Raw genomic sequence first — 16,142 nt, forward strand, 5'->3', positions numbered from 1 at the left:
GTATACATATATCTGCATATCCCCTCCCTCTTGTGCCTCCCTCCCACCCTCCCTATGTTGAGTCATATGGTAGTTCTATTTTTAGTTTTTTAAGGAACCTCCATATTGTTCTCCATAGTGGCTGTATCAATTTACTTTCCCACCAACAGTGCAAGAGGGTTCCCTTGTAACATTTATTGTTTGTAGAATTTTTGATGATGGCCATTCTGACTGGTGTGAGGTGATACCTCATTGTGGTTTTGATTTGCATTTCTCTAATGATTAGAGATGTTGAGCATCTTTTCCTGTGTTTGTTGGCCATCTGTATATCTTCTTTGGAGAAATGTTTATTTAGGTTTTCTGCCCATTTTTGCATTGGGTTGTTTGTTGTTTTGATATTGAGCTGCATGAGCTGCTTGTATATTTTGGAAATTAATCCTTTGTCCATTGCTTCGTTTGCAAATATTTTCTCCCATTCTGAGGGTTGTCTTTTCATCTTGTTTATGGTTTTCTTTGCTGTGCAAAAGCTTTGAAGTTTCATTAGGTCCCATTTTTTAATTTTTGTTTTTATTTCAATTACTCTAGGAGGTGGGTCAAAAGGATCTTGCTGTGATTTATGTCATAGAGTGTCCTGCCTATGTTTCTCTCTAAGAGTTTTATAGTCATATTTGCTTTAAATATAATGTCCAGGGATTTTAGCTGTGCTTAGGAGGGGGTGGTGGTAGAGAAATGCATCTCTTCCTCTGTGGTCTGGAACCTGAAACCCTTTTTTAAAGTGAGCTTTGGATGTTGCTTGCTTTCATAGCCTGAAGATTCTGCTCAGGAAGCTGACATATTAGAAACCATCTGTATTTGAGCATAAGTTTACACTTGATCCTGTAATTGGGATGATTTTTAAGGGATTAGTTAATATAGATTAGGAAGAATACTAGTTTAAACCTCAAAGGGAAAAGAGTTAAGTTTAAGAGATGTATGGAGAGGCAGGAAACAAACAGTTGATGGAAGTTTTAAAAGGGCCTTTTAACAGAGTAAATAGATTACCTGTGGCCATGATCAGGAAAGCCATGAGTAGGAGAATGTTTCTATAGGGAAGAAGTTCTCAACCCTGGCTACTCATTAGTATCACCTGGGGATGTGTTTTGTTTTGTTTTTTTTTTCTTCTAATATTCAGGCTGTATTTCAGAATGATTAAGTTAAAATCTCTAGGTCTGAGGTCTATGCATCATCATTTTTAAATCTCCCCAAGTGATTCCAGTATAAAGCCAAGGTTAAGAATCACTGCTGTAGGGGTGTTGGACTAGAGTAGGAAGGTTCAACTAATGTTAATAAGAAACTCATCCCATACAAGACATTGGGAAGGTAGAATGAAGAAAAGATTAATCAGTGATTGTCAACAAGTAAGGCTTCTTGGAGAAAGGGTCTCTAACCAACCACAGGTGTTTTAATCTTTACCCATATGTGTTGTTTAATATAATACAATATTTTTCAATACTGTTACTGATTTACTACTTTAACAAGAGATCTAGTGTTATATAGAGCACGTAAGTGAGAAGAAAAGTGTATCATGGTCTGTCTCTTTGTCGTTCTTACTTATGGAAAGCTTACTTTCTCAGATGCATCTGGAGGATCTGAAAATATTCCCTAGAGCCACGTTTAATGGAGCTGATTCCAAAATGGAATAGAAAACATCAATAAAGCCCATAGGTTAAAAAATTAAGCCCCTGTTATTTACTCAGTCATATTCTAGTTACCATTTCTGGTTATCTTCTCTGTCCTTCCTCTCCTTTGAGATCTCCTGCTACGAAGAGTCTATAACAAAGCTAGGTCTTGTAAGTTTATTGCACATCAATGTTGGAAGGCTCTTAGAGATCATTGAGTTCAATCTCCTTAGTGTACCATGGGGGAAACTGAGGCCAAGGAAAGTACCCTTTTCATACTCCATCTAGGGGATGATGAAGGTGAAATAAGAACTCATATCTCTGGGGAGCGGGAAGGGTAAGCTGTGACAAAGCGAGAGAGAGGCATGGGCATATATACACTACCAAACGTAAGGTAGATAGCTAGTGGGAAGCAGCTGCATAGCACAGGGAGATCAGCTCGGTGCTTTGTGACCACCTAGAGGGGTGGGATATGGAGGGTGGGAGGGAGGGAGACGCAAGAGGGAAGAGATATGGGAACATATGTATATGTATAACTGATACACTTTGTTATAAAGCAGAAACTAACACACCATTGTAAAGCAATTATACCCCAATAAAGATGTTAAAAATAAATAAATAAATAAAATAAAATAAATAACTCATATCTCCGGCATGCTCTTTCAATGACAACATTGTGTCCAAGGAGATAGCATGATCAATGTGGTCCTTCTGTATACATGGGAATGATTAATATATCATGAGCTGATAATACTTTGACACTACTATGTGATACGATACTTAGACTTAGAGAGTCTCCTAGGGAGACTCGCTGATGTAGCCTCCCAAGCTGGGAACTATGAGAGATCCAGTGGGATAAATTCTATTCTCTTTCCTGAGGTCTGTCTTAGGGAGGCAGCTGAGGCATGGTGGGAAGTGTCTGTGCCTCAGAGTCAGATAAACTTAGACTGGAATTCTAGCACATCATTTACTACTGTATAACCATAGAAAAATCATTAAATCTGTGATCTTCTTTTGTAAAATGAAGGTTATAAAGAGCACCTACCACCTAGGGACATCATGAGGATTGAATGAGACAAAATATGAAAGTGAGAAAACACATGAGAGATAACCACTAAATATTGATTGTACTTTCCCCTTCTATTTCACTTTTGCACTATTCCTTAGGAAAGAGATGTTAAGGAAGGGAATTTACTGGCACTAGAAACCACAAGGAAAAAAGGTTTTGGGCATATAATCATGTGATTAGGCAGCTGCTCTCACTGGGGATCCATTTTTTCCAGGCAGGCAGCATTTGAACCACCACCACACACACACACACACACACACACACACACACACACACACACACACACACACACACACACAGTTTCTAAGGCCTTAAAGGACTAACTGTTGGGCATACAGAAACTTGCCAATCATGTTGTGAACATAAAGTGAAAGATCATCATACCAGCAGAAATAGCAAGTGTTCCTAGTCCCTAATAAAAGAGTTATTAACAATCACCTAATAATCCCCTATTTGATAGTCTGATGACTTGTTTGTGCTTTAATCCATCTATTTACAGAGCTCTGATTTTCCCATGTCCTTCTTGGGTAAGGAGTAGGACTTCACTGCCCTACCTGCCTTCACTGGTACAAGCACACACTGACATCGACTCCAACAGATAAGTGCTAACACTTACTGTGCCTTAATCACCATCCATAAATTAGAGGGTTAAATCTCTCCCACTGTACTAGCATTCAAAATTTCAAGTAAGAATGGGAGGTCTGGTTGGGCAAAAAGTTCTTTTCTGACACAAAGGCAGGACAGACTCACCACAAGTCCTGGTCTCTTACCTGCCAAGTAATTCCCAGTTACTCCTCCTTTATTCTGTGATGGTTCCCTCAAAAAACTCCTCTGTAGCCTGTGATGGTATCACCCAATATCTCTTTTCCTATACCCACCCCTGAATCTATAATAGTTTCCTTTGTTCTTCCTCCTTTTGTTTTGAATGATACCTCCTGTAAGTTCCTTCTAGATGCATCCTTTCTCTTTCCTTGAGGCTATGTAGAGAGTTCAAAATGAAAAGAACCAAATAGGACTCTAGTTCTGTTTCTTTCCTTTGTTCTAATTGAGTAATTGGGTCGTGTGTGTGTGTGTGTGTGTGTGTGTGTGTGTATGTGTGTCTGTCTGTCTGAGAGAGAGAGATTATTTCTGGCAATGCAGGTGTTTGGAAAGTAATCAAATTGTTAAACCAACACCAGTCTACTCAGATCGATGATCACAGAATATTTTTTAAAACAGTTTTATTGAGGTGTATTTTACATATGATAAAATTCATCCATTTCAAGTGTGCATTTCAACAATTTTTATTTACTGAGTGATGCAGCAATCATCATAGCTCAATTTTAGAACATTTTCATCCCCAAATAAGATCCCTCATGCCTATTTACATTTACAGATTTTCCTTGACTTACAACCAGGTTACATCCTGATAAATTCATCATATTTGAAAATATCCTAAGTGTAAAATGCATTTAATACTCTTAACCTACCAAACACTACAGCTTAGCACAGCCTGCCTTAAATGTGCTCAGAACACTTACATTAGCCTACAGTTGGGAAAAATCATCAAACACAAAGCTTATTTTATAATAAAGTATTGAATATCTCATGTAATTTACTGAATACTGCACTGAAAGTGAACAACAGAATGGTTGTATGGCTAGAGAATGGTTATAAGTGTATCAGTTGGTTACCTTTGTGATTGCATGGCTGACTGGGAGCTGTGGCTCCCAGCATTACAAGAGAGTATTAGAGCACATATTGCTAGCCCAGGAAAAGATCAAAATTCAAAATTTGAAGTATGTTTCCTACTGAACGCTTATCACTTTCACACCACCATAAAGTCAAAAAGTTGTAAATTAAATCATCATAAATTGGGGACTATTTTTAATCCCTTTTCTCACCCCCCAGCCCGAGGCAACCATTAATCTACCTTCTGTCTCTATTAGCTTGCTTATATGGAAATTTTATATAAATGGAATCATACAATAAGTGGCCTCCTGTGTCTGGCTTTTTCACTTAGCTTACTTTGAGGTTAATTTATGACATATTGTGCGTCGGTTCAATCTTTTTAATTACTGAATATTCTATTATATGTATACTTGAAAATTTGTTTAGGCATTCATCAGTTGATAGACATTTAGGTTTTTTCTACTTTTTGGATACTATAAATAATGTTTCTATGAATATTTGTGTAAAAGTTTTGTGTGTACATATATTTTTAATTATCTTGGGGTACATACATAGTGGAGTTATTGGATTATATAGTAATTCTAACTTTAACTTTTAGAGGAATTACCAGGCTGTTTTCAAAAGTGGGTGTACCATTTTACAATCCCACCAGCAAGGTATGAGAGGTCCCATTCTCCACATCCTTGCCAATATGTTTTGTTGTCAGGATCATAGCATATTAAAGATGGGAGGAACTTGATTTCTCTAGCTCTTAAATAAGATTATAGTAAAGCATAGCATTCAAAGTTAAATATTATCTACTTAGGTGCTTCATTAAATCGAACGAGATTGTAAACACAGACTCTGAAATGGCCAGGTAGTACTTTTAAGAGATAATAATCCTGATGGTCTAAAGAGAATATGCTTGTATTTTTTTAAAAGAATATTATAATCAAAATGAAAATACACACAATCTCTGAGAGATTTTGCAGACCTCACAAGACATGTGCACAGTCCTCTTAGGGCATGGAACCTGTTTTAAGAAGTATTAGTCTAGAACACAAGAAGTTCTAGTAGATCTGTAGCCCAGAATAAAAGATAAATGTCATAAGCAATTCAAAAATATAGAAGGAGAGCTTGGACTATAACCCAGACCTCTTGGGTGGCAAGTCAGTGGATCCTACTATCTCTGGTGATGGATCCATTGAGAAGAAACACACCAGCCAAATGAGGCACCTTGCTATTTGAAAGTAGAGGAATAAACAAGGTGTTTGGATGTATTTTTCTTTATTGGCTAATATGAAATATTTCCAGACCATCAGAAATAAAACATAACTCTGCCAGTAGCCACATATGCATATGGCTCAAGATTGAACAAAATCTCTATAAATAACCAATTAGGAGGGAAAAGTAATTAAAATTTACCTACATTCAATGTAAAACACCAGAGACCTTCTTAGTGAGGCGAGCAGGGGATTAGGTGCATAAGAGATTATCTTCCCAGTATAGTAGGGTTTGTGTTGTGGAGAGGGTGCTACAGTATTGACACTGTTACCAAGCCTGGATCTGAGAACCTTGAAGGAGAAAGTTGCTCTTCTAGGCTCCTCCCTGTCAAAATCCAAATCCAGATATACAGAGAAGAAAATACAAAACTGAAAAACTAAACTCGTTCTCAGTAAATACCTCCCCTCCCTTACAAGCAAGAACAACTTTCTTTTGCTAGTTCAAATATAGACAACTCCACTATTTTCTAGTCTTAGGGACATGTTGAAAACTTTTCTGTCACATGTCCTTTGTGCTTCCACTGACCAATAACCCCCAAATAGAAAAAAATACATGAAAGCAAGGCACTCAAAGATGCCCATACTTTAAAAGCAATGAAATATTTAAAAACACTCCCCAGGAACAAATTCTTGAGTGTGACATTTGCCATGGCAAAGCAGCAATTATAAGGAAAACAAACATGCTTCACCTCACCTCTACCCAAGATATCTTAAAAAGCAAAGTAAAACATTTCCTTAGTCCAATTGCTAACTACAATTTTTTAACTTCAGAATGAAAGTTAGAACCAAGGTGATGCTGGGTATGACTTGGAATGGTCACACAATGTTCATACCATGAGGACCTTGCTCCTGGTTGGCACACCTGTGCACTGGGGTAGCCCCAGCAACCAAGGCTTTTGTCTTAATTGCTACAGAAAATATCATTGCTAAGAAGTTATTCTGGGCTGGGTATTCTAGCCAGGAAGTTTCTTGTCTTGGATGGGGCTCACAATGAGCTTTGCAGTAATTGTGTTTTTGGATATACCATTGGGGAATTTTGCTACATTGTTGCTGTTTTTTTCTGCAATGTTGCCCTCAGTGTCACTATAGTAACTGTACCATCTTAAAGCAGTTGTTAAGGGGAAACAGTGGAGAAAGCCCTGGTCTGGGGATCAGGAGACTTGGGTCAGACTGATCTCTGGCCTGACAAGCCACATATCTAATATGAGCTGTTTTACTTTTCTTCAAAAGGGATATAATAACACCTTATTCAGGGGTTTGTGAGGATGAAATGAGACCATAAACATAAAAGAGCTTTGTAAATTATAAAGTCTAGAGCAGGCACAATGAATAAAGCTGGCTGTAACATTTTATCATAATATTATTGTCATTATGACTGTGACAAAATCACTACCTTTGCCATAGATACAGCAATGTCAGACTTGGGCTTGAACCACTGCCAGGCACATGGTGACCTTTGAACACCTAAGGCCTGCCCAAGCTGAATCATCTTCTGTTTGGATACTAGTTCTTGCCCTACCAGAAGCTGCAGACATGATTAATTAGAGCCAGTGAGATAAGAATAAACTGTCCCAGAAAGAAAAGAACAGAGAACCTAAAGATCAAGGCCTAAACACTTGGCTCACACATATTTGCCAATACCTGTGTTAAGTCAGGCTGCTTGGTGCAGGCTAGTAATTCAATTGCTTCTAATCCCCAGTCCAGTACAATGGGGCCTGTTTACTTTTTCCCAGGTGCTTTTAGCACCCTGACCAATGGGCTGTCCCAGGAGCCCTTAATCAATATTTATAGATGAACTGTCCCCAAAGATGCATTTAATAAAATCCTGAAAGCAGAGGTTTTGTGGTAGAGAGCATTCATTTGCCAGGGCTAGGTCCTAATGAAGTGCACATGCAATTTAATGTACTTAATTAACCACCAAGTACTTGTGGGACAGAACTAGCTGTACAGTCCTCAGAAAGATAGCCAGATAATAAAGAAGAATACAGCCTCCAAGTTGCTTGTTCCTTCCTGGTCATGAGATGTATAGGTAGGAAATAAAGCAAAAACAAACTTCGGAAAGAATCAAATGGGAAGGGGTGGTGGGAAATCTGGGATCCAACTGACATGTTAGTAGAAAGTGGCGTGGGGCTCCCTTCCTCTCCCCACTCAGCTACTCCTAAGTATATTAGAGGGTATCTTTGGAGGACTGCTGGGAGGTAATTTGGGGAAATCAGGCCCCAGAGGGAAGGTCACCTTGGCTCAGAAATTTTCCGTAAGGTTCCAATAAGGCAAATTCCAGCCCGGCTCCCTGCCGGAGGTGGAGAGTTATAGCACTTCAAATAAAGGGTGAGGCCCAGGAGATCCACAGGGAAATTATTTGCTCTGGCCTATGCTGCATCACAGGACCATCACTCTTCAAACACGCATAAGATCTTCCAGCTAACCCAGGGAGTGTGGTGAGTCCAGAGGGACCTGGAAGAAGGGAGGGGAAAACTTGTAGACCATAGGAGGTAAGAGCTATAGGGGAGAGTAAAGCCAAAAAAAAAACACCTCAAAAACAAAAAAACAAAGAAACCCTCTCCATCCTGGATGTGGATGAAGTCATGTGCTATTTTTCAGTGGAAGACTACACTGCTGCCTCCGTAGCACTTAGACTATGGGGCCAGCTGTTTTTTCTGGTGGTGGAGATGAATTGCCTTATTCAATCTCCTGCTCTTCCCTATGTTCCTTAATGATATTTTAAGGGTTATTTAGGCAGTGTCTAGTGGATAGAAATAACTAGTGCCCTCCAACACCTCTGCCTGTCCTTCTGCCATAGCCAAGAGCAGTTTCTGCTCAAACTGTCCTTCCCTGGCTCTATCCTCAGCCATGGAATCCACACTTCAGTCTGGGGTTGGGAGTGTGGAGCACGCTGCCTTTCCAAAATATGAATTGCTTTGGGTAAGTTACTACTCCTGTCTAGGGCTCAGGTTCCTCATCTTTAAATTAGGCATGTATGAATGAACTTTTTTAGAATGTAAAACACTAAAGTGTTATAATTGACAGATTTGCTCAAATATCTGTAATCTACCTGGGAGAGGCTTTTAAAGATGGGATATTTGTCCCCCTCCCACCTCTAAAGTTAAAGTCTCAAGTCATTGCCCAAACTAAGATCAGAGACTCTTAAGTTGAACAGAGGAATATAGGAGGGAGGACAAGTAGGATGGATACTCCTACTGGCTCCAACCTTTATACCTTCTTTTTTACCCCCAGTGGCAAAAGGAGATAAGATAGACAGATAGAAAGTGTTTTGTCTGACCTTGCAGCTCTTCTCACTTTTTGATCTCTTGAGAGACAATGCTGAATGGAAAGTCTCTTACCTTTCCACTGGGGTCAGATCTGGCAGAGAATATACATCCAGGCTGGCTACAGGGTGGGAGTAGGGGAGCTGATGGGAGGGGGAGAGAATAGGTTTGGTATTGTAGGCAAGGATATTACCTCATTCACATTCAGGCATAAAGGCCTTATTTGTCCCTCCACCCCTTTTGCTTCCAAAAAGAGTTGTTTTCTGGAACAGATATGCCAGAAAAGCTACTAATTTAAAACACTGTCTTCTAGAAAATGAAGATTTCAAGATATTGGAGAGGACCCTAGCCTTGATAATTACCCCATACATTACTGAGTGCAGTCACCTTCCATTTCTGAGCCTCAGTTTCATAATCTGCAACCTGGAGATGGTAATTCTTGCCCTGCCCACCTCAGGGTGTGTATAAAGATCCAATGAGATGATTGCTGTGAATACACACTGCAAACTGTAAAGTGTAGCACATACACGTAGTAAATTCCAGCATTCCCACCCTAAGATACAGTCTTGGTTTTCACAAATTAAGTCACATCCAACATTCTGAAGTATATAGGTTGCTCCCAAACAAAGGAGATAGTTGCTCTACTCATCTGGGCAATTTTTCTTTCAAAATATGACCCACAGTGAGGAAGTGGGTATCAGCCCAAGTAGCCCATTATGGACATAAGGGAGACTTAAAAACAATCCATGGTGCCCACATCTGAGCCTTGATGTTCTCATCTGCCTTGTGGCATCAGCCATGGAGAGAGAAGTTCCACTTTATTCTGAGAAGCATGTGAAACTGGTGGTGAGGGCTCAGCAATTGATTGTTTTTCTCTAAACCAAGAAAGCACCAATGGTCCCTGAGCAGCCCTAGGGCAGGCTTCATTGAAAACCTTAGCTCCTAAGTGTCCCCCACTAGATCTCAGGGATTTCATGGTCACCCCAAAGATGAAAGCTCTGAGCTCTGAATTTGGCCCTTGGGAGCTAGAGGCTCAGCCTTGGGCTTAAGAGGACAAGGTACCAGGAAGGGACAAAAGAGGCAATAAAAGAAGAGAAATAAGATAAAAGGAACTTTAGGAAGTACCATTTTAAGAGTCAAAAAGATGCTTAGTTGTATCCCCACTAAAGAAGGTAAGAAACCTATAAGTGGAGAGGAAGACCCCAGGGGGCAAAGGGGTGAGCTCCGTGATTGTCACAGCCACAGAAGTCTAAGAGATGTGGGGGGAATCAAGGTTTCAGGCCTCTCCTAAGATGTGTGTAGGTGTGTGTGTGTGTGTGTGTGTGTACTAGGGAGGGGGGGCAGTGCAGAGGAGTGAAAGAGGGAAGAGTTTGATTTTGTCCCTAAAGTGCTAGGTAGATGTATCAATAGGGTACTGAGAGGCTCCTTCTTCAGGTTCACCTGACCAAAGATGCAGGCAGTAAAACTCTACCCCATTCATTGCCATCCCCTCCCCTCCTCTCTATAATCAAGCTGAGCTAGGAACATGTCCGGTAGTCCCATGACTGGGAAATCTGGTTCTGCAGGCTATCTAGGATAGGAAAGCAAAAAATGCTGCTGGTCAGTCTTGGGAAAATGATGAAGGATCAATCCTTTGGTGGGATGGGATAGGATGTGCCCTGTCTGTAGAGTACAGGCTGTTGTGGATACCACATCCTATGTCCCTGCTGCTGTCGTGGTATAGGAACAAGGCAGGAGAGTCCAGGGAGAACGACTGGGCTGCCAGGAGCCCAAGAGACCTAGGGAGGGAGCAGAGCAAGTTAGAAACCTATGGGGCAATCTCACTAGCTCCTTCCTCTTCCCATCCCTCAAAAAATGGTTTTAGGCCAGTGGTTAAGGTATAATAGCAGAAAAACATCACTTGTGTGGGGTGGACATGATGACAGTTCTACCCTACTCTATGTTGGTGAGACAATTCCTCATGAAACTGGGTTCAGTTTTAAGCCCCCCATACTTTAACAGAACCCAAAATGGTACTTTCCAGAGAGGAGATGCTATCTTTAGACTTCTTCAGGGCTATCAAAAGACACAGGAAGCAGATGAGGTCTGTGCGGCCTGAGGAGCAGAGCAGGACCCAAGGGTGGTTACTACAAGAAGACAGAAAGGTTTTCTTTACATTGAGCTCAAATCACCAGTCATAGCTGCAATACATGTTGGGCAGTAGTGAGCTCTCTGATACTGTAAGTATGTGAGCAAGGATGACACAAACACTTCTTGGGGATATTATAAAAGGGACTCAAGCATGGATTGGAGGAGTTGGAAGGGAGGTTGGCCTAGATAACCTTGAAGGTATCTAGGATGACTGGTTTAATAGGAGTCTTGGCTTTCACCTACATATTGTTTATATTTTCTTAGGTAAGATATAGGGAGCGGGAGTCATTGGGGGACCTGGACAATATCATAGCTGGAGAAATATGGAAATGGGTGGTGAAAGTAATTGGTTAGTTGAAAAATAGGAATCCACCCTCATGCTTCATACTGCCCCTTGTTACTTACATGGAGCTACAAAACCTGGGCTCTAACCCAGTTCTGCCACTGAAATGCTCTGTGACTTTAAGCAAATCACTTTCCCTCTCTGTGTCTCAGTTCCTGCCTCTATAAAGTGTAACCTTCTTACCATAAAGCTATGTTATGAAGACCAGACGAGTGTAGTATATATGTATGGATGTATTGGGTTGGTCAAAAAGTTCATTTGGGTTTTCCCATAAGACGTTATGGAAAAACCCGAACAAACTTTTTGGCCAACTCAATATAAATTGTGACTGGGGGCAAAGACAAACTAACATGGTTTAAACACCTCTAATGCATTAGACACTGTAAAAGGCACTTGCACATGCATTTCTCATTCAACTCTCACAATATAAGGTGAATAGTATTTCCTACTTTTCACAGATTAAGGACCTGAGACTCAGAGAGGTGAAGGGATTTACACAAGCTTCACACAAATATTAAGGAATGGAGGTAGATTTGAAATATAAGGCTTCCAGATGCCAAGGTTTGTATGTTTTTCCCACTGTACCTTGGTGCTTGAATACATGATGGGAGATAACTGAATATAACTATTAGACAGTGGGGCCCTGAGAGAGATTGCAAAAGGCCAGGATAGAAAAACTGGTGTCATGTCAACCTGGCCAGTTCCTTGACAACTGTAGGCCCAGATATATGATGTATGACTGACTGGCTTAAAAGATTAACATTATCACAGTTGTCCCTCCATCCACCAGTGTTCCTAGCTTGCAGTTCCTCTGACACTAGCCCTACTGAACAACAATACTCCAAGGGATAATTCCTTTTGGGGGTGGTCCCCAATTTCTGGTCTTTCTACCCTACCTTTCCAGCTCACCTCAGTACAGTGAAAGGCTGGGTACTTCAAAGGGTACAGTGAGCTCCAGTCTGTCTCCAGAGCATTCAGCTGTGTTCCCCCTCAAGGTCTCAGCTCCAGTATAGGAAGCAGAACTGGAAATCTTTCGCAGGTCCAGCTCTGTGCATTCGATGGGAGTGTGGACCCAGTGGGAGTGGCTCTCTGAGGCACAGGAGGCCAAGGTAAAGGACTCCTGTGTGGGGAAGCCACGAGTCGAGCTGCAGTCGTCATCCAGGATGGGGTTAAGTGCCTGGGTCTCAAAGATGCTTTCACTCAGTGGGGACTCAGGACTGGTCTCCTGGCCAGGTGGCATGGGGAAGAGAGATTCCTCTTCCGCTGCCTCGTCAGCCTCATACTGCAGCGAACCTCCTGAAACTTGAAACAGAAAGCCACTGAGTCACCCAAAGGCAGGGGCTCTTCTTAGCGGGGCACCTGGTCGTGAGCACAAAATCAGGAAAGATCTGGGAATTAGTGCTCCCCCTCCCATCCCTGGGGACCAGAGCACCTAGCACCAGGCTGAGGTGACACAGTTGAGGAACATATTTACATTGGGGTATCAGATTAAGGCTACCTGGTGGTGGATCAGGGAAAATTGTCAATTTCTCCAGAGAAAGAGAAATCCTTTGTGGGAAGCAGGATTTTAACAACACCCACACCAGACATGATCTTTATTCCCTGATGTTATGCCAGTGTATATGTTGTGTTATATGGCAAAAGGCACTTTGCAGGTGGATTTAAGATTATGGACCTTAAAATAGGTAGATTATCCTGGATTACCCAGGTGGGCCCAATGTAATGACATGTGTCCTTAAAAGGGGAAGATGGAGGCAGAAGAGTCAGAGAGAGTATCAGATATGTGAAAGGAAAAGGACTTGACCACCATTGCTAGTTTTGAAAACGGAAATGGGTCATAAGTCAAAGAGTTGGGTGGTGTCTAGGAACTGGGAATGGTCCTCAGCAGACAGTCAGCAAGGAAGTGGAACCTCAACCTTATAACTGCAAGGAACTGAATTCTTCCACCTTTCTGAATGATCAAGGAAATGGATTAACCTCTTGATCTTCCAGAAATGAATGCAGCCTCGGCAACACCTTGATTTCAGCCTAGTGAGACTCTGAGTCGAGATCCAGCCAAGCTTACAAAGCTTCTGATCTATGGAAATGGTGAGATAATAAATGGCTGTTGTTTTAAGCCATTGAATTTGTCATAGTTTGTTCTGGCAGTGATAGAAAATTAAAACACCTTTCATGCATAAGTCTGATTCAACATCAGGTTACAAACTGAGAGCCTATGGGATGTGTGTTTGTTTGACCCCTGCATTGTGGTTGTGGTACTTTTTAATTATAACTCATTGCCATAATTTAAAACTATTTCATATAAAAATCCAGAGTTTTGGCTTCTCTTGAAAATTCAGAAGATCTTGAAACATTGAATATTCCTACATGGTAACAAACAGCTGAAACTGAGTAGTAGATTCCTCTTTAGACAGGGGATGAACTATTCAGTTTGCCACAGTCTCTACTCCTTTCTAATGAACCTTATATTGGATCCAACTCACATATTAATCTCCCTTATACAACCCTAGTATTCATGTAAGTCAGTGACTCCTGAAAAACACCTCCTGATAAATGAGAAAATGTCTAATCTTATTTCCCCTGTGGAGACCCTGAGGGAGCTGCCTGCCCTCGTATCCCCAGAAAAGGCTACTGCATTATCTTGAGGACAGAGGAGGAGCAGAGAAGCGTTACCCATTTCTCTTCTCCTGAGGCAGGAGGAGGGAGACAGGCAGCTCTCAGATGTTGCCTCATCTTCTTCTTTCCGGGCCCTGGGGCCCAAATGCTTCATTTCCCATGTTTCATGCCCATGCCCAGGGACTGGGCAACAGCTCTTATCTGAGAAACTGGCCTCCAAAGTCAGAGACAGGATGATCCACCCTGAGCCACAATGTTCCAGGAGACACCAGAGAGTAGAGGAGAGAGAATTAGAGTTTGAGAAGGGTCATAAAGGGATAACAGTGTTGCCCTTGTGCCCTGCATCCCCTGAAATCCTAGATTCACCTCCACTTAAGTGAGAGGTAGAGCCAAACATATCTTCTAAGCTTTTTGAAGATCATCTGGCAGACCCTAGATCCAAAGTGACCAAGGTAGGCCTATATAAGCAGAATCTTTCCACACAAACAGAGAGGTTGAAAAAAGTTGTGTTGCTTTGGACCCAATATCCAGTGGGCTGAGGAGGAGTCCTTAGCACCTGTGTATCTAGTAGAACGTGTCCTCCTCTTTCCTTACTAAATCAACTCCGCTTACTAGCCTGGGTTCCTATTTTGGTGTCTCTGTCCAGCTCTCAGCTCCCTTGATGGCACTGAAGCTGCACTGAACCTCAGTACTATTGACTAAAGATCTAAACCCTTCTCTGGTCTTGGCCAGCCACCATCCCACCTCCCCTATATCTTCCCTCAGTGACCTGGCATTCTTGTCTCATATTCTTGGCTAATGGCTGGACTTGTGCTGAAAATAGATCATGATGTTACTCCTGATTTTAAATATGACATTCCATCTAAAATTTCACATGGCCATCTCCTATGGGCTGGGCCAGACCTCTGATTATCATTATTGTCTGAGGAAAAATGTCTAAGTTTGCCAATTCCTCTGGACATTGGGCTCTCAGTTACCACATTTGGTATACTACTATACTGATAACCATTGCCTGAGACCTCACCCACTTTTATTATAGTCATGTCTCATTCCAGCCAGCCTTCCTCTTTTCCTGACATGCTCCAGAATCTATACCTATTAGTAGATATAACTAATTGGAAAAGAACTTAGAAATCAACTTCATCTCTCATTTTAAAGATTAAGGAGAAAGAGGTTCAAAGAAGCTAGATGACTTATCTAAAGTTACACAGTGATTTAGAGGTAGATTGGACTAGGACTTCAGATGCCTTTCCCAAGGGTTTTCCCATAATGTTGTAGCCCTTTATGAATCACCACACCTTAAAGAACCAGGTCCTATAAACTCATAGGGTCAGCCTCAATCATCTCTGAAGTTCTGTGCATTCTATTGCCACCCCAGATATTTCAGCACTGTAGGGAAGGTCCATTAACTCTCAACCCCAGGAAATTCCTCTCTTCTGCTAGTTAGAACCTTGTTCCTGATTCATGTAATACGTGAAGCAGCTACCCTTACCACGCTGGCAATTTCTGTTGAAGAACTGCTTGCAGTAGAGGAAGAAGAGCCCCAGGAAGGCCAGGGTAAACACCATGAGCAGACTGCTCACCAGTGCAACAAGTGTGACCTCCTGAGGGGATACTGTGGGTACATCTGCCTTCACTAAGCTCAACTGGAAGGCACCTGTGAGACAAGAAAGTGGGGGAGGTCAGTCACTGTAGGTAGTCAATAGTCACCCTGACACTGGGCCTGGACTTCCTCAGGCCAGCACCCTCTCCCCAGGGTCTTCCTCAACTAGGGCTGCTAAACTGGTTCTACTTCTTTGTAGAGCAGGGAAAAGTATAAAGTGGAGGAACTAGCATATACTGCTGGTATGGTATAAATTAGTATAGTTATTTGAAGATGCACATATCCTGTGGTCTTTCAGTGTCACATTCAGTTATATAACCTAGACAAATAGAAACAAACTAAAATGTTCATCAGTAGGGCACAGGATAAATAAATCATGATATAATTCTATGATGTAATATTATTATATAGCATTTAAAATAAAAGACCTGTATGGATCAATTTAAATAATCCAGAGAGGAAAAGCAAATTGGAGAGAGAGTATATAACTTGATATCATTTATATAAAACATTATAAAGTATAAAAAATAGCATATAGAATACAT

General features: G+C 41.3%; 1 protein-coding gene across 3 annotated transcripts in view; it reads right to left on the minus strand.

Annotated features, from left to right (window-relative positions):
- Positions 1-10,204: 10,204 nt before the first annotated feature.
- EDA2R (ectodysplasin A2 receptor) overlaps positions 10,205-16,142 on the minus strand; it is a 72,800-nt gene continuing 66,862 nt past the window's right edge. For 2 of the 3 annotated variants that reach the window (XM_032619942.1, XM_032619940.1), the window contains exons 4-6: positions 15,487-15,651; positions 12,288-12,680; positions 10,205-10,683 (exon numbers count right to left, since the gene is read on the minus strand). In XM_032619942.1, the coding sequence (XP_032475833.1) occupies positions 12,289-12,680; positions 15,487-15,651 (557 nt within the window). In that variant the 3' untranslated portion in view covers positions 10,205-10,683; position 12,288. The remainder of the gene's footprint in view (positions 10,684-12,287; positions 12,681-15,486; positions 15,652-16,142) is intronic. The other variant, XM_032619941.1, reaches the window with a different exon arrangement.

Source organism: Phocoena sinus, chromosome X (assembly GCF_008692025.1).
Source record: "Phocoena sinus isolate mPhoSin1 chromosome X, mPhoSin1.pri, whole genome shotgun sequence".
Classification (NCBI taxonomy): Eukaryota; Metazoa; Chordata; class Mammalia; order Artiodactyla; family Phocoenidae; genus Phocoena; species Phocoena sinus.